General features: G+C 40.8%; 1 protein-coding gene across 4 annotated transcripts in view; it reads right to left on the bottom strand.

Annotated features, from left to right (window-relative positions):
- Positions 1-5080, bottom strand: part of dscamb (Down syndrome cell adhesion molecule b) — a 152261-nt gene extending 147181 nt beyond the window's left edge. For all 4 annotated transcript variants that reach the window (XM_086164083.1, XM_086164085.1, XM_086164084.1 and 1 more), the window contains exon 1: positions 4341-5080. In XM_086164083.1, the coding sequence (XP_086020209.1) occupies positions 4341-4383 (43 nt within the window). In that variant the 5' untranslated portion in view covers positions 4384-5080. The remainder of the gene's footprint in view (positions 1-4340) is intronic.
- Positions 5081-20016: the final 14936 nt, after the last annotated feature.

The raw sequence follows: 20016 nt of genomic DNA, 5'->3' as shown, positions 1-20016 counted from the left end.
ATCACACAACAGGGTAACCATTACCAAACATTAGCTGCCTTTTCAACTGGAATCAAACGTGGGGTTGAGAACATAACCCGACGATCCCTCCTGCGGCTCACGCAAGCGAGTAGGTGAGCGGGCGAGTGGCTCCATCAACTTCATTTAGCCCATTAGGTATCCGCGTCGGGATAAAGTTGCTCAGGGTGATCTATCGCGACATTGTTTTCAGGGTGTAATTTAATTCCGCGTGCTGCGATGCCGCTTCTGTGACCGACCCTTAATTGATGATTAGTACACAGACTAATGGCCGCCGGTGCAGATGGGAGGCCGCTCAGGTGTCATATTGTTGCTCTGCAAAGCCCGAAGGCGGCGACGGTGGCCGCCGAGGAGGCCCAGGAACATTGAGCATTGTAATTGTCAAATAGCAGAAAATAAATGAATAAATAAAGAAATTCTTTAAAAAAAATCTTCAAAATTAAATTAAATTAAATAAATTAAAATAACTGCATATCATCACCTTCTTAAAATAAGAAGAAAAGTCATTTTTTCAAAACACCATCAAACTGAGCCATTTGTCCATACAGGATTTGATTTCGGCAACACAAAATTTATTTTTGTCACTTAATAACTTTGAGAATTATCTTAAGAAGGTCCCATTATATACACATACGTAGTATAACATTTTTTCCATATCAATATATTATTAGAACGAGATGTCTTTTGTTTGCAAATGCATTTGCTGGTGAAGAAACTCATGTCTCTTCGCTTTTCCTGCCAATTACCAGATATTTAGTGTTTTTTGTCACAATGTTATTAAAACCACTATCACTATGCAATGACTGTTCCAATACAACTGACAACAGATGGTGGGAATGGCATAGCATCGCTATACAATCACCATTCTTTGTCTACGTTAATGATAAAAGTACATAAATACTAATGCAGGATTACAGATATTTTGACAGCCCATCAGGAAAAACTGAATAATTCATCATTTCTTAATATGGAGACTATTGTATACATATGTTTGTAATCCATATAACTTTATCAGTACACAACTGCATGAGGAAGTATCACGATGCGCTGTCGTCATTGCATTCATGTAGATTTATTGCCATTCAAAAGGGACCCTCCACCCCCCAATTCCATTCTACTCCCTGCAAAGTTCAAGCTGTCTATCCAGCTCTGTCCCTGCAGCATTCTCAGCCACTTTTTCAGGTTGCTAATAATGTGGGGTCATGTAAAAATTGGCAGGCTAACTCACGTTGGCAGCTATTTACTGTATCGTAAATGTTAGATGCTCCTTGAGAGCTTCTTCATTTCGTGCGTTTTTTCAGACAAAATGTCACAGATAATTGAGGTAAAAAAAAAAAAAAAAAAATTGATTGCGCAATCCCCCTCCCGACCCCCGGGGCGGCTTTTAATTTACCGAAGCTCTATAAGAATGAGTCCTTCTCGGTCGCGGGCATACGGTTTACTGCGTCGATGTCTACAAATCATCGCAGGCCTTCACGGAGGGATCGGGGGAAGAAGCCTCGTCTGCTTGTGTCTTTGCAATGAGAATTCAAATGGGCCAGTTTAACTCGCTGTTTTGCCTTGAGGCGGCTCTCTGGGGGAGATATTCAAATAAGTTTGCCATCCTTAAGCCAAATGATGACTGTATTTATAGACTGCACTTTGATGGAGAGAGATATTAGCTGAGAAGTATATGAACCTATTAAAAAACCTTGCTTTTTTTTACATACACGATCTACTTTTTTAATAGGTTACGTGCAATGACAAATCAGTTAGTATCGAGCAATGAGGGGAAATGCAGATTGCAGGCATTTACAGAAAAATTGTCTTTGGAGAGGTTTCTGTTTTGACATTTTTAAAGATAGTTATTAACCTGAGTGATGACACCAAAAAAATACCAATACAAATACTAATCATAATTATTGTTTATGATATGTTATCTTTCGCGATTTGTTTGGTTAGCCACTGAGCACGTCACTGATCCCTGGCCTTTTTTTCAATACCAAACTCCAGATCCCGTCTCGGAGAGCATCCAGGGGGTCTGCCATTTTAAATTGTTACAGAAAAGAAAAAAAAAGATGAGATCCGGCACGAGAACCTAATGATCATCACGCCGAGATGAAGATCTTAATCGTCCCCACCAAACAAAACACACCTGAGATCGTCTTTCCAATGAATACCCCAATAAAACAATGTTGGTTTTTTTTTTTCTCAGACGTAGCCCCCTGACACCCATTAAGGAGGTTACCATAGAGACAGGCCAGCAAGAGTGTTGATAGGCCTAACTCTGAAACAGCAAGATTTGCCTGGAATCCAATCACAGTGCTGGCTTCTGTTTACAAGGTCATTCATTCATTCTGACAATGCCGGCTCAGCTGACGAACACCTCGTTTTCTGAGTAATCGTCGACACATAATACAGCCCAGCTCGACGCTCGGTGACAGACAAATGGAATAAAGTGACGACGCGGCGGGCGATAAGACACGGTCTTTATATTGAAAAAAAGAAAAAGAGGAGGGAAAAAAAATATCACTGCACTAGAAATGACGAACGTGAGAAGTGGGCCGTCTGCACACATCGCCGTCTCCACGCTTAATTTCTATCAGTTGTTTGCCACAGGCCTCCTCAATAATCCCTTATGCAATAAACGGACACAATCTTGCACGGCAGTTGATCTAATGTCACAGTCAGATGATTATGATTAATGGGGATTCCTTATTGTTCCTTTATGAGTTTCGGCGCAAGCTGGGCCGAAGGAGATACCATTTTTTTCCCGCTGAGTCTGTGTCAACGGACATGTTTTTTTTTTCTGAGTGAAAAAGAGATGAGGCGGAAACAAACACAAAAAAGAATTCAATTCAAGAGCCTTATTTTATCACCCCGGCCAAAGGGGGGGAGTCCATTTTCGGGGGGGGACGCGGCTCATCCGATGCAGTCAGAATGCATTCTTACCTGCAAATCCACATTTGCCCTGATGTATCTAAATATTTTTTTGTTTTGTTTTAATTCTTGACACCTATTAAACAAGCTCAGCTCAGGTTGTAGCCCTCCCCAGGATGTTTTCTGTCCCGCACAGACATATTTCTATTTTCTTTCTTTCTCCCCCTCGCCATTTCCACGACTCTCCCTTTCTCTTCTTCTGCTTTCGTACACACCCAGTCAGCCATAATCCCTCCCTGTGTAAGGGACTCTGGCCAATAAGTGAACGCAATAAACTGTATCAATTTTCTGCCATTGATTATAGATATGGGAACACAAATTCAGCTCACGCACACGTATGCAAACCGTTCGGTGCACCAGTGAACGTGCACCCACATGAACATACCTGCAAGTGAACCGTGGACAAATCTAGGTTGTTTTTTTTTTCTTTTTTTTTTTTTTGTTTTCTCCATAACACAGGATGTGTTGATATGTATGGAGAATGACGCTTAAACAATTCGACCGTGACGTTTATTTCAGATTTTAATTATCAGTCCTTGTATTTCAAGTCCGACTTCTGTCCAATGTGTCTTATCAACAATGTTATCTTTTAATAAATAGAATTAATCATGTGGCACAAATGTAACGTCTGACAGGTGAAAGTGCATCCAAATGTAGGATGAAATTGGCAAAACTTCGAACTGAAAATGTTTGATTATGAATTACTTGAAAAAAATTCAGAATTAAAATATAAATGCCTGGTGCTACTATGTATGTGTGAAATCATATTTTAATCACATTTCTTTTTTTGCAGTGGCAGGTATAGGCCACATGAACTCGGACAAATAAGGAACAGGGGGTGTAAACCAAATGTCCATTACATCAAATACGTCACTTATTACTAAGGGCCATGGTGGAACAAGGTGGTGACAGAAGTATCATGCAGTAAAAAAATAAATAGAAATAAAAATAAATAAACATGATAATCATGGGGCAAAAGGCAATATGATTGAAAATCAAAGCTTTAAAATGATATTTAAAAATTTGAAATTGATAAATTAAATGGAAGTTTAAATCTCACTGCTGTACGGATGCAGGCCAGAGACGCATTTAAATGTTTGTTGGGGAACTTGGAGGCATTTTTTAGAATAAAAAAAAAAAGAAATAGGTGCCTCACTCGTCCATTCACTCATTCCGACCCTCATTTCTTTCACGGGGGGCCAGCCTTTTTTTCTTTTTCTTTTGATAGCCATATTATAAAATCCATTTCATGTGGGTCACAGGTGACCTCCATCCTAAGTCTACCTGTGCTTGCTTTGCTTTCTGCAATGCCACTCTTCAGCAACAGCAGTAATAAAAAAAATGTTTATATATATATATATGTATATATATATAATAAGAGGGGATGAGATGCTGGAACTCACCATTCAAGATGCTCTGGAAAAAGATAAACGCCAATATCCACATGCCCTGCTCCGTTCAATCCCCCAAAGCTATGCTTTCTCTTCTTCCTCCGGCTGGTGCCTCCCTGGGTTTCTCTTCTGTGGGCTCGGTGTGAGGTTAAACATTTGCCACTGTCTTTGAGTGAGCCGGTCCAAGTTTCTAGTTTTAATATATCATCTTACTTTGTTTTTGTTTTTTTTTTCTTCCAGCAACACTCTTTTAGTTATTTTTCCCCCTTCTCCCCCTCTCTCTCACTCTCTCTCTCTCTCTCTCTCTCTCTCTCTCCTCAGCTCCCTGTCTGAAACATAGATGAGCCCAGTGATTGTCTTGAGGGAGAGAGCTTTGCTGTGAGACTCTTCCTTTGCTGCTCCGCGTCTTGCTCTTGCTGCTGCTACTGCTGCTGCTGCTGCTTCTCCTCCTTCTTATTCAAAAAAAAAAAAAAAAAAAAAAAAAAAAAGGATGCTGAAGGGGGGGTTGAAGTCCAGGTGTGTGATGCTGAGTCAGAGTCGGGGGTGCGAGCGGGTCTTTAAGAAAAGGGGAGAAAAAAGCAAAAATGTTCACTAAACTAAAACCGAATGCCAGACGCGCCGATTTGAAGGGTCGTCCTTGTTGGAGGAGAACATTTGGAAAAAAAAAATGAATAAATAAAAGAATGAAAATAGCGATGGGGTGGGAGAGGGAGATGGAGGGGTTGCAAAAAAGAAAAAAAAAAGAAAAGAGACACGGTCTAGATTAAGAATGAAAAAAAATAAATGTTTTTTTTTTTGTTTGTTTTTGTTTGGGTTTTTTGGGTCGCAAAAAAAGAAACAGACTCTTAAGTCAGATCATTTTCACCGCCTCCGTGCGTCCAGCGAGCGGCGAGCAAGTGCATCTTCTTCCCCCTCGCTGCCACTCTCTAATCGCACCGCACGGACTCTGCGAGAATTACACAGAATAACCCATACACCCCGCGCACACACCGCGCACACACCGCAACCCCTTAACCCTCCCCCGCCCCCTGCAGACGCTTTAATTCCTCTTTGCCTTAAAGGAACAGAGGTGGGTTGAGTGTTGGGGTTGGGGGGGGTGCATGGCGCGCAAAAGGAAGGGTGGGCGCGCACCTAACGCACCGACGATGCGCGGTGATGGACATTTCACCTGAGACAGAACGTGCGTTTATTGCAATTTTAAAATTAATACACATAAATACATATATATACACACACACATATATATATAAATACACATATATACATATATATGTATGTATATGTGTATATATATATATATATATATATATATATGTCCTCGCAGGTGCGTGTGTGTGTGTATTGAAATGTATATATATCATCAGCGATTGCTGACAGAGACGAATAAAATATATTATATATATATAATATATGCTATTTAATATATATATATATCCCAACTTACAACGTCTGATTATAGGTCCTGGACAGAGATGCATGTATGTCATGTTTTGATTTTCAGTTTTTTTCTCAAATTAAAAAAAATATTTCTTTGTTCGAAAATTGTTTGAATATTGAATATTGCTTGAATCCCCACCAAGTTGTCCCATCTCATCACTGATCGTGGACAGACAGGCATTTATATGAGTTTCTGTCAGTCCTTTTACATGCATTTTTCTTAAATTGTAACGTATATAGATCCATTAATATATATATATAATGTTTAAAAAATGTGCCCCCTCTCAACTTGCCACATCTCATCAAAGACAATGGACAGAGAGGCATTTATGTAATGTGTTGTGTCATTTTTTTTTGTTTGTTTCTTTAATTAAAAATATTTTTCTTTCATTTTAAAAAAAATATATACATTGTTTAAATCCCCCCCCGCCCCAGCCTGTCACATCCCATCACAGATCATGGACAGAGAGGCATTTATATGTGTTTCTGTCAATTTATTTTTTATTTTTTTGTTAAATTGAAAAATATATAGATTTATTAAAACAATTCAGACACAGTCATTAAAGTGTCCTTAATTCAGTTTTTTTACTGTTTTTTATTAAGAATATGTATATGTGTTCAAAATATTTTCAGATTGTTCAAAAACAGGTTCCAATCTCAACTTGCCATATCTCATCACAGATTGTGGACAGAGAGGAGTTTCCTTCCCCTCTGGGAGATGGACCCATACACACACATGCACACACACACACACACACACACACACACACACACACACACACACACACACACACACACACATACACATGCACATAAGCATACATACACTGCCTCCCTAAACCCCATAATCCAGACACCACCACCCCTCCATTTTAATGCCTGCCTTGAAGTCAAGGGTGTAGCAGTGGAGGGCTACGGGAGCCTGTGGGTCTGTTCCACAGAGCCGAGGTTACGCTCGACGTGATATGACCGGCAGGGCAGTCTGGATCTCGTTCTCTATTCCGCATAACAGACAGCACAGAGGAATCCTGTTTATTTACCAGCGCCCTCATCCATAATCCGGGTAAAGAATCTTTACGGTTTGGGAGTGTGTGACGGAATTGTTCTGTTGGTGTGTCATATGACTTAGAGTTCGCCCCTTAATGAATTTTTATTACATTCCTCAATCTCTTTGCCGTCGTTTAAGGATCGATGATTGACTGTTGCACCTTTGCTAATATTTCATTTTCTTCATATCCTAAAGCTAAATAAGGTGAGAGGTGAATCGGAGATCCCGCCTGTCACTGAGATGATTGTTCAGCTCTCGATTCATGGCAAGATCATTTAAAGAGGATGCCATTCTAAAAATGCTAGAATTTTTTTATTTGTTTTATTTTATTTCTCCAGTTTTGCTGATCTCAAAATGTTTGTCATTCGTCTCTCGTCGAATCTTATTTCCACCTCCCCCTTTACTGCTGGTTTGTTTGTGTGAGCCGAATAATGGGCAGCGCTTCTGCCTCGCAGCTAGAAGGTTCGATTTCCGACAGGGGGGGCCCGTTTGGATGCTCTTCCCCGGTTCTCCAGTTTCCTCTCACAGTTCCAAAAACATAAAACCATTCAGTCTCTCATTCACACATCTGGCCAATTTAGGCATGTCCCTATATGGCATGTGTATGAGAGTTAATATTGTATATACTGTATCTATATGACATGTGAATGAAAGGGTGAATGGTTGTATATCTCTATATGATATGTGAATGAGAGAGTAAATGGCTGCATTTTTCTACTTGGCCTTGTGAGCCCTGCCTCTCGCCCAGTGATACCTGGGACAGGCTCCAGCCCCCCACCCACATGACCCTGAGTGCAGCATAAGCAGTGTAGATAATGAATGAATGAATGAATGAATGAATGAATGAATGAATGAATGAGAATCATTCCTATTCATCCCCATGGCTGATACCAGAGGTATACACTGCTTTGAGAATAGAATTAACAGCTTTATAGAAACAAATAAAACCCAATGAAAGTAGCAATAACATGCTAAATAAACTGGCTTAAGATACATAGCATGTGTAAATGAAATTATAGACGAAATTGGATTGGTTTTCGACCCCACTGTTTTTTTACTAGAAAATCCCATTTGTTTTTCCAAAACAGTGGCGAAAACCTCCATCCCAGCAGCAGATATCAATGAGCCCTGATACTTGGTAGCCCGGCACGAAGGTGGGGAAAAGCCTTGCAAAACGGCCATGATGGCGTTTTATGTATAGTGCACACATTTACAGCACCGGGAGTGGCATAGTTATAAGCACAGTTTCCCAATACGTGTTTGATAGCAAACAGAGAGCAACGCCACTGCGCCACAGGACCTGCCTTGCCAGCGAACAAACGTGGGCGTGTGCAACGGTGTTTGTTGTTTCACCTTTAAAAAGCTGGATAGGTTAAGAAACAAATAATATGGGCCGTAAAGCGGGATGTATCAAATGGCAAACACAGCGCTGACTCAGGTAATACGGAGATTGTACACAGGCGACGTTGGCAAAACGTGTGCGTATCAGATGTTTGTAGCGATTGAGAACCTTCTGTCTTCAGAACAGGTGTTAATCACTGACACAAGGCAGACAGCCGAACAACTGAGCAGCCCACCAATGATGTGAAAGACAATACCTTGAATTATCCCTCTGACTGCAGGGGCCACGACCTTGTGCCCGGCGGCCTTATAAAATCATTCCTAACTCTCATCAGATTATATCGTGGTATGTGGCTGTCTAACGTTTGGCCTCCAGATCAATGTGTGATGTTTAGAAGTATAGTAGAGCCTTGGCTTATGAATTTAATTCGTTCTTTGACTCTATTTGCAAAGCAAAAACTTCAATTTCTCACTGAAATCAATGTAAATCTCGTTGAAGTGCTCTCAGGCACCAAAAAACATATTGTACTCTTTTGAAACTTTTTTATGGATTTATTAGTGGTAAAATATAGAAAGGAATTGTGGATAACCGTAATTATTGTTGTGTTTCTGCAGTTTTTTTCTCTTCTTACCAGCACTTGTACTTGACGTTTCCTTCATTAAATCAGCATGCAAAAGTAAAGCCGTCTCGCATACGACACCCTACAACACTCTCCAGCAAGCTGTTTTTTCATTTATCAGCACTAACAATAACTTTGCTTTATTATCATAGTCACCCGTTTTGCCGTATCAACCGTCTTTAGCACTTGTTCTTCAGGGTCATACAAATGATTGACTTAGCCATGTCACAGTGCTTGGCGAGATCTGTAACACCAACACCTCTTTCACGTTTAGTGATCATTTCCTTCTTCAAATCAACTAAAATTCTTAACTAAAACTAGCACTTTTGACCTTTTGGGAGCCATATTGATGGCTAACTTAGAGTAAAAAAAACACAAAAAAGCCACATAACAGGAGAAAACAATACGTAAGACCACACATGACTTCTGTTATGCTACAACACTACAATGCCACAACACATAAACCCCATGAGTTTGTTTGTGTGTTCTTGCATTGAAGGTTGTTCGCAGCTAAAATAGAATTTTGATTGAAAACTCCGTTCGTAGGCCGATTTTTTCGTAATTAGGGGCATTCGTAAGCCGAGGTTCTACTGTATCTGATTTTCAATCCGTATATCCAATCTCATCGTTAAATCCTATCTGTTTGGTGAAAAACAACAATGACGGCTACGCGTGCACTGAGCAATTGGCACCTACCTGGCCTTTTTCGTCGTAGGCTTTGGTAGTGACTTAATACTACATCTTAAATAAATAAACCTTGAATTCCCAGGCTTCCCTTTTCAAACGACACAAAAGTAAATACTGCGGCTTAGATTTACTGCAGAGTATTTTTGTCTGTTTGTTTGGCAATGCATTTGCTTTGCTTTCAAATAAATGAATTCGGGAATGATCTCAACGAATATTAATGTCATTACAATTTCAATGGAAACCTTTCAAGTGCATCTTAAAGTTCAGTCATAAAACTGTATATTAGTGTAAAGGGGATCCTTCAGTTACATTGGAGATCTGTGCCTACAGATGGACGTAAGGTAGAATTACCATAGTCTGACACCATTACCTAACCAATAACACCCTAAAGTCATCGGCGTATATGAAGAAACAGAACTAGACCATGGGAAAAGGGATGACATAATTGTAATGCAGAAAAATAACAAAAATAAAACTGTAATGTAATGATAATGAAATAAATTAATTAAAAAAAAACACAAAAGTGCCCAGAGAGCATGGGCTTGGACCTGACCTCTTCCACTTGAATTTTAAGTAATTTATACATTATTAATGGGATGCAGTATGGTTGAAACGCTCCATGTCAAATATGATGTAGGCTGAGGACCACCTGTAAAGCAATACTATCGTGTCCACTGTAAACAAATGCTATATATATCAACTCAAAAAAAATTACCTTAAAGTTACAGATGCCCATCAATACCGACCTGATAATTGATATCAGTATCCGGTTGGCAATAAAAATGAAATAATATGAGAAAGTCAGTTTCTCACAGCCATATTTTGGATGTGAGTGGAATGGATTCGGGTGGGCGGGAGTGCACATTATGATCGGGGGTCGGGGGGTTGCGGTTCATTTCGTGGCCCCCTGGCATGATGCCTTAACTGTGATAAGTGAATGTGACAATTAGTCCTGTGGGTTGTTGCACACAGTCTTGGTGTGTAGCCACATGTGTGCCTATTTGCCTATGTGTGTGTGGTTTTTTTTGGCTTTCTTGTGTCTAAGCTTGTGTACACAGAAAGAAGTAGAGCACATATGAGACCATTGATGAACACAGCGCAAACAAGGTCATGAATCTTTACTCTGTAAAACTGGTACAGGATCTAATGCGTGCTGCTGCACTGAATCCATCACAGATGATAAAATAACATCATATATATTCATTGGACTGAGGAGGAATAGAGGATGTGTTCTTTCAACAAAACTCAACAAAGAGTAATAATGTGTTGCTTAAATGGTTCCTTAAAAAGGCCTATTGATGTGTGTTAGAAAATAAACCCGATGTGAGAAACAACACTGTTGTGCAATTTTGACTTCTCCTGGCTATAGATTCATACAAAAAATGAAGAATTGTCAAACATTAAAAAAACACAGCTGACGTTGATTTCTCCTTATAGTGGGCACCCTGAGACACTAACTTAATTTTTTACCACCCTCTTGCGAACTGTTCCTTCAAGGGGGAAATGTGATGAACAACAGCACTTTTATTTTATTTTACATTATTTTATATCTTAATCTTTGAGCCATATAAAATCACACAAATTAAAGAAGCTATCAAAATGAACATCTATCTTGGCCAATTTCATATAATATTATGAGGTCATATATACCACTTATCCTGCACTCAGGGTCGCAGGGGAGAAACCAGGAATCAAACTGTCAACCTATCAATTGGAGGGACACCAACTGATCCCGCAGTTGCACCATTGCCCCAATATTGAATCAGTTTGCATTACGACGTTTAATTATTATATAATAACTAAGTTAACTGTAGTGTATTCAAATTTCTAAAAAATTGTCAGCGGGTCACAAAAAGACAAATAACAAACAAGCTGAACGGCGTGGATTCGAATGTCGTCATGATTTTTATCAATTTATCTCTCTTTTTCCCAAAACATATTTGCAAACGCCACAGGGCTAGTTTAGGACTTGACACACACACACATACACCTCAAAACAATGCTGTGACTTGCTAAACCAATGGCAAGGTCAATGCCAAAACCAGAGGACGGGAAAAGTCAAAGTCAAAGCCCGAGTCATAAAATCTAGTTAAGTTTATACTCAGTTTGTTCATTTATTTATATATCTATTTATTTATCTATTTCTCCTTCACCAGCATATACACAAAATGTATAGAGGACTTGGGTCTGAGGTCTGCCCTGTCTTATTGGTCACAAAGTTTACATTGCAAATCTTTTATTGTTTTTTAAGAAAGGTTATCAAAGTAGGTCCTGATTCTGAAATATTTCCAGACCCTTGAATGCAGGATAAATACTGTCACAGAAAGTTTTTTTTTGTTGTTTTGTTTTTAATCAAACTGACCTCTTTTCTTAAATGCATTTGTATTATGTCTTTGAAAAAATCCATCATGAGAACCATGTTTTGCAAAATGTGTTTTGATCAAAATTTACTCAGTTCCCTCGATTGAAATCTAACAAAACCGCGCACACAGACCAACAAAATGCAAAGCAGGCTGACGAATTAGACACGAGTGCTACTTCGGAGGAAAATTTCCCAAACTCTGCTACCCACAATGCACTGTATTGAATTGAGCATAAGCTGCCTTCTTGCATAACTAATGAATTGAGACAGATAGGTAACGATGCACAGTGCGCTTCAGTGGTCAGACTAATTCCATCATAAGCTGAATCAAATCAAGTGCTGCTTGCCATTTATTGAAACATATTCCAGTTCTACTGTGGTCAGCTCTGCATGTAATCCCATTAGCAACCTCCCCCATCGCAAAATATTAAGAACCATTGGAAGATAGCATGCGTTTTCACCTCCTCCGTCTCCTCTCCCGTGCAACACCGTCCTGCCCGAAAAGGCTTTTTTTTACGCACTACATATGTTTGTACACACACACCCACTACCTCTCTGTGTCCGTCTGGCCCCGACCCCATCCCCGGTGTGTGTGCAGGCGGGCTGGGTAATCCCTGAGGATAAGGCCTCTTGTTTTGACAACTCCTGTGAAGGCCAGTGTCTCTTACAACAAAACACAGACCGACCTATCATCAGCAAAATGTCAACCCTCCACTCGCTCCTTCATCACCCTCGGGAGGATCGGGTTGCCTTTCCACAATGCGACCCATTAACTTAGAATAGAAACATTCTCAGCCCCCGTATAATGATACCCTTTGTTTGCAAAGACAATGACACTGATAAGAGACACGTGTGACTTCTGATAGAAATACGTATAAAGTTACAACTCTTAAGTACCCAGTGGTAGAAAGTACACCTGTGGTTCCATCACCGCCAAGATAGAAATGGATGCTCTGTGAAATTAAGATTGCTTTTACTTGAAGGGTCGGCTCGGACTTTGGAATGCACCAGTTGTAACAAAGGCGTCAGTTGCTCGCACACTCATAAACTCAGGCACTTATAAACTTAAGTCCTTGAGCAGGATGACTTTTGCCGACTGATGAAGCGATAATGTGAATTTGTTTGAAAATAGCGTGAACAGATGTCGTTGTCAGCCTATTTCTTCAGCCTGCGGAAAAAAAAGGCCAAAAATGTCCTGGTTTAATTTCTGTTATTGTGTTATATCCATTAAAACTAGGAAATTGAATCTGCTCCTCAGATGGTGAACAATGAGATTAACTCATCAACTAACAGTCTGCTTTTTTCAAACCGATGTTAAATTGATGAGGTTGTGAATGTGGGCCAAAAAAAAAATAAAATAAAAAATAGCACCGTAATTCCATCATTTTAAATAATCCACTATTTAATAATTAGCTGCTTGACATTTACAGACAATTTTCTTAAACTCAGATCTTAATCTATTTCTTTACTGGTGACCTTGGACTCAATTAAACTGACCGAATCCACTTAATCAAATATTTATTTTATAAAGCTGCCTGTCATTTCGAAGAGACGTCCACTGTACCGTGACTTTTTTGCCGCCTGCTCATCATTTTCCGAAAACCCTCGGCCAACCCGCGAAACCAGAGTTCCCATTAGGTTTGCCTCCAAAGTGCAGGAGGAAAACATTAGAATAGCCAACCTTGACATGATAAACTGGGATGCGGAGGGGAGGGGGGGTGTCTGCCAGAAGGAGTGGCAGAAACAAGGAGTGGAGGATGGAGAGCTGATAGAAAAGAGGGGGTGGAGAGCAGTGGGTAGGGGATGGGACCAAAGGTGGAGAGAGGAAGTGAGGAGAGGGAGAGAATAGGGTGGGTTTGGTGATTTGTACTCCGGCTGCATATGCGCCTGGTCTCCATCTCCTCCGTTCTCTGCTCGAAAACTGGAAAAATCAATGCACCCACAGTCTGCTGAATCCCTGCGTGAACCAGATCATTAAAAAATATGTAATCAAACACCGCGCCATGTTTTTTTTTTTTATCCAGCTATCCCCATCGTCACATTTCTGAATGGGCCACAGATATTTGAACGTAAAGCAAAATCAGTGGTACCCAATCAGTGGTAATTATTCCGGTGCCTGGGTTAATCATCCAGCTAAAGCGGATCTTTTCAGCCTGGACTCGGAACGCCACAAGGAGACCAGCTGTTTTTTTTTTTTTGCAAAAAACACGCACAAGCGTGCACAAAGGAGAATTGGAACAGGGCTGTCGTAGAAAGAATATCTGACTTCTCAGCTTCTCACAACTCAATCCAACTCAGGGTCGCAGTGTTGCCTAGTAACGATGGCACACTACTGACCTTATCTATGTGGTCATAAAAATGTATGAAGAAGACCCCCCCCCCACACACACACACACACACACACACGCACGCACGCACAAACACACACACACAACCCACCCCACCCTACCCTAACCCTGCATCGCCTCCCAACCTCTTCCCTGCCTGCCTCCATCAAGCCCCTCGTACAGCCTCGCCACCACCCATACAGCCTTTATCTTCCCCTCTCGGTGAGCATCTAGCCGGGGGGAGGCTGGGGTTGGAGGGTTGGGTGGGGGAGGACCCTCCATATTCTCCTACCCCCTCTACCCCTGTCAGGGCAGGTCCGCAGTGGGGTGTTTTCTGCCTGGGAGCTTCCCCCTCTCCTTTATTAAAGAGGAGGGGTGGGGGGGGGGACATACACACTTCAGTCTTTTGCAAAACCACAACGTGTCTTGTGTGTGTGTGTGTGTTCGTGTTTGTGTTGCATGTGCACGTCCCCCGCACAAAGAGCAAGAAAGATACGGCTCTGGTGGGTGGATAGTGGGAGGCAGGAAGGATGGAGATTGCACGCCATGAAACTGATAGATAGCTGTAAGGAAAGAGGGACACGATCAGGCGCAGAAGTCAACACCGGTTCCACATAGGGTGGTGTCGGTGGGTTGTTGGGGTGGTGGGGCTTATTTTTGTCAGAGATGAAAACGCAAGAAATAATTTGCCGATCCGCTCGCTCGCCAGTGAGCCGCTCGGCCTCATGAGAAAATAAGACGTACCTGATCTCTATCCACTTGAGCCACAAGTGATTAGCTGTTGCTTAAGAGCCCCCCTGGCCTAATGATGAAAATACTGGCGATGTCGCACCTGGTACGACCTCTGGGAGTCACATTGGGGAGGTGGGGGGGGTCGAAATGCATCTGCTCCATCATTAACATAGCCAGGGCCCATATATGTCAGGATCGAAGACTGAGAAAACAAATGCGAAGAGACGCAACATGAGAAAAATGTGAACTCGGTTAAGGACGCTTGTGTTTCAGGTGGTGGCGAAAAAAGAGAAGAATATGGTGGGACAGATTAGATTGACCAGCATGTGCAAGATGTTTTGTTTAGGAGGATGTTGAGGTTGGTTCTGCCAGGGAGGAGGTCTGGAGGAAGATCAGAGGGGAGGTTTTATGGATGGAGTGAAAGAGGACAAGAAGTTAGTTGGCGTGAGAGGAGAGGGACAGTGGTGGTTTGGCAAGAAGGTTCCCGGTTCAGTTATGACAATAGGCCCTTTCCATGTGAGGTTCGCAGGTTCGCAGGTCTCGTGAGTTTTCCTGGTTCTCCGGTTTTCTCCCACAGTCCTAAAACCTGCAGGAGGTTCATTGGAGACCCTAAACTGCCCAGATGTATGAATGAAAGGGTGAACGGATGTTTGTCTATATGTGTGAATTAGTGAGTTGGTTCGTTTGGTTGTTTGCTTCTACATGAGTTGTGAATGACAGGATGACTGGTAGTTAATCTCAATGTGACGTATGAATGACAGAATGAATAGTTCTTCGTCTCCATATGATGTGTCAATGGGAGAATGACGTGGGATGACGTGGGAATGAGTGCGTGAATGGTTACATGTCTCGATACCGTATGTGTCCTCTGTGATCAACTGGCGACCAGCCCAGGTTGAGCCCCACCTCTTGCCTAATGACAGCTGGGATAGACCACAGCCCCCCACACCATCTTCACCTAGACAGCAGGATAAGTGGCACAGATAATGAATGACTGAATGAATGAATAGAAAAGACGATTTGTTTTGGCTGCTCCTGAAAGGAACAGCCAAAATAAGAAGTAGTCAAAAAATGGAAACTAAAAATTTTGTGATTAATCAGTTGTGTGCTTCAGCACAGCGTGATATTTAACTTGGAAATCGATCAACAGGAAAATATTGCTTGAAGTCATCCCATCACCATAATCATAAGTGGATTTAACACAAACATGATAACCCTATATTGGATGAAATGATGCATTGATAAAAAAAACCTGCTTCAATTGTTGACATAGAGCCTAAGTTGTTGTGATGGCTTACCTGGAGTATGATTTTTCATTTAGTGTAGTTTAGTTAATTTAGGCTATAATTATACAGGACAACATTGACATTACTCATTTACATAAACAGATGGGTGTAGGTGATTCACCAAGGCTAATTTCCATCTGTAGTTATTGTGGTCTCACACACAGTAGAACCTCAGCTTATGAACACCCCTACTTACATACAAATCAGCCTATGGACAGAGTTTGCAATCAAAGTTTGAATCGACTCACAAACAAGCCTTGGTGCACAAGCACAAAAACATACAAACTCATAGGTTTTGCATGTTGTGGCATTGTAACATAGCGGCAGTCCAACGTGACTCCCCACATTGATTACACTGTTCATAGTTGTGCTCTCCTGTTATAACATTTTTTTGTGCTTTTTTTCAGTCAGTTAGCCCTCATGGCTCCCAAAATGGTTAAAAATGCTCGTGCTAGTGGTGTCAAGAAGAGGTTGAGAATTCAGTAGATCTGAAGAAGGAAATAGAGCTAAATGTAAGAGAGGTGTTCGTGTAACAGACTTGGCTAAGTCAACCATCTGTACGATCCTCAAGAACGAAACTGTGCTTAACTCCACTGATGTGACTATGTCGAAAGAAAGTCATTGTTAGTTTGGATTAATGAAGATCATTTGCTGGAAATAGCGTTTGCGAGGGTCGCGTATGCCAGAGGGCTTTGCATCTTCTGATTTAGTGAAGGAAACGCCAAGTACAAGTGCTATCAAGAAAAGAAAGGACACTGGAAACACAGTAATTATTAAGGTTGTCTTTAATTCCTTTCTGTATTTTTGCTCCACATAAATCCATAAAAAAAGTTTCAAAAGAGTACAGTATGTTTTGAGGGCTGAAGATCGGATCAATGGGATTAACACTGATTTCAATGGGAAACACTGATTTGGTTTGCAAACATTTCAGTTTGGGAACGGAGTCAAAGAGCAAATTAAATTCATTATCAGAGGTTATACTGTACATAACAGAACAAAAAGTTATGGTGGACAGAAAAAAGAATGTTAGAGGGCCCAGGTTTAATTAAAAATGGTCATATTTTACACAAAAAAAGATTCAATTTTGAAACCCAGAAAAGTCAAGCCATGGCAAAAACTTACTTTCATAATGGAACACCTAAAACAGTAGAAGGCTGTCAAGATAACTAGAATTAATGTGCTTATGAGAAAGGATCACACACGAAATGTAATTTGAGGGCAGGAAAAAAAAATAACAGGTTTATATTTTTGCCTTGAATTACCTTGATCTGTTTCCTTTTTGCTCCTTTAATATCTAAAGCGATCTCAGTATTTTACAAAATCTGCTCTGCTGCTCCCCTCTGTAAGCTGCCACCTTACAGTGGTGGAGAGGTGTGTGTGTCCCAGTGATCCTGGAAGCTATGTTGTCCGGGGCTTTATGCCCCTGGAAGGGTCACCCAAGGCAAATGGATCCCAGGTGAGGGACCAGACAAAGTGTGGCTCAGAAGCCCTCCCATGAAGAAGACAATCAGTGGACCTAGTTTTCCCCTGCCCGGACGCGGGTCACCAGCCCTCTAGGAGACTACAGGGAAGACCCAGGACACGCTGGAGAGACTCTGTCTCCAGGCTGGCCAGGGAATGCCATGTGGTGGAGGAGAGGAAGGTCTCGGCCTCACTGCTCTGGCTGCTGCCCCGTGACCCGACTCCGGATAAGCGGGAGAAGATGGATGGATAGATGGATGGATGCTCTGCTGCTAACTACTACAGCAACATCTGCTCTGAGGGCCCCAGCACATCAGGTGGGTATCAGAACAACACAGATGGCACAGATGTGCGTGTGTAATCAGAGTAACAAGGTAAGCTGGTGAGGGGTGAGTTGCACCTTGAGGCAAGAAGCACATGGGTGCCAGTTATCCCTGCTCTTCTGCTTCAAGGCGAGCCTTTGTGACTCAGACATATCACCCATGTTTCCCCCCCACAAACACACCAACTGATACAAATACACTGCAATGAGGGAGGCCGACCACAGTGTGCGAGAGTCCGCCGTTGTACTCCCACCTGTCTGAGTGCAGAGTTGTCACGGAATTAAGAAAAATCGATCAGTGGGGGGATAAATAACTCTCTTTTATACACCCGTAAACACATGGCCATGTACCCGATGTCCGGCTCATCCCTATCATCTCTTCTAGACTCTCCTCATTTGGCCCGGTCTCCTGCAGCAGCAGCTGTGAATATGTACACCTTGTTAGGTGGGCTGACAAGTCTGGCAGAGGAAGATGCGGCGAAGTAGCTTGTTATAAAGAACGGGCTAGACATGCGTCAATCCCTGCTATGCCAAGGGAAGAGCGACAAAAGTCAAGTAAACAAGATTCTTTTTTTCCCTAAAAGAAAATACAGGAACATGTTGTCTGGCTTCGAGCCCCTTTATTTCTACGGTTTTGATTTAGCAAACAAAAGCTTATTCAGCCCGCAAATCAGCTAATAAAAGAGTGGCAGATTAGAAAAATGAGCTTTAGCTCAGAGGCTTGTGGCACACTGATCATTATGACCTGCCCTGCTATGAGTCCCCCGTCATGTCTGTGCTGTAATTATAGTATGTCCAATATCACAGGGAAATTCTAATAGATTCAGTAAATCTCAGATAAGCATTACTGGTTGCAGTCACGGGGCTGTCCGTGCAGCCGCAGATCATAATACTAATGTAAGAGTTCAGCAATTACTTCCTCTGGTGAACCTAATGATGATGAACTCCAAGTCCAGGGATGTTAACATGAATTTGAAACGACGACACAATTTGAGAATCCAATTGTTTTTTTTGTTTTTTGTTTTTTGCTTTCACTGAAGTTAGTGATGGACATGTAAGCAAGCAGTGAGCTGTACTTTGGATTAGACAGAAATAGAAAACGAAATAGTCCCTGCCAAAAGGTTTTATTAAAAGGTTAAGGCTATGATGAGGATTGTTTGATAAGTACTACTGATGCTCTATAATCACACTATATTTTAGAAACAAGTTATAATTTCGTGTTGCGTTATTTAAAAAACTGACCACAAATGAAAGACTTTTCCCTAGAATGGCATGATGATAATGTAATGACAAAAATTGTCAAGGAGATAATACTTTAATAACTCAAATTAAGCTATTTGCAAGATTAAACTCATTGACTCCTTTTATTTTAAAATTGACATGAATTAGTCCAATGTATTTGAATGTTTTATCAATAATCAAATTTTAATAATAACTGACTGAGTGCTCTTACAAAATAAGGTTAAATCAATTTTTTGGCAATGATAAAAATATTGATGTGATAGAAATATTATAGTTAAACACATCTATAAAGTAACTTTATGGGAATTGTTTTCAGAACATGAAGATGACAACAGCAAAATATAGGAATAATAATAATAATAATAATGATAGTAATAATGATAATAATAAGGACAATAATAATATAATTAAGATAATATAGTCTCTTCCTCTACCTCCCTCCCCCTACTATTGTTATAACAATATGTATAACAATAATAGTAGTAGTAGTAGTAGTATATATTTTTATCAATCAATTGATCAACAGAGCGATATTCTGACCTGGATCTGGTCAGAATATCCTCGAGTATACTCCTCGAGTATAAAATTGAACTTGAAACTACAATTTTTATTTATTTATTTATTTGTGACGTCAAACTAAATTGGTAATTTACCCCAAAAAGAATTATTTCTGATGGTGAGTCACTGAACTCTCATGGAAGAAGAATCATACACTCTTAACCAAGGCCAATTAACTGATTCATAAAATTGATTTGCAGTAACTTTTATATTTTACAGATTGTAGTTGTTTATTATGACAACACATTAAACATTGTGTGTTTTG

This window comes from Fistularia commersonii, chromosome 18, assembly GCF_037954325.1.
Source record: "Fistularia commersonii isolate RoL2024-O1a breed Wild chromosome 18, RoL_Fcom_v1.0, whole genome shotgun sequence".
Taxonomy (NCBI): Eukaryota; Metazoa; Chordata; class Actinopteri; order Syngnathiformes; family Fistulariidae; genus Fistularia; species Fistularia commersonii.
This window is presented reverse-complemented; position numbering and strand designations above follow the sequence as displayed.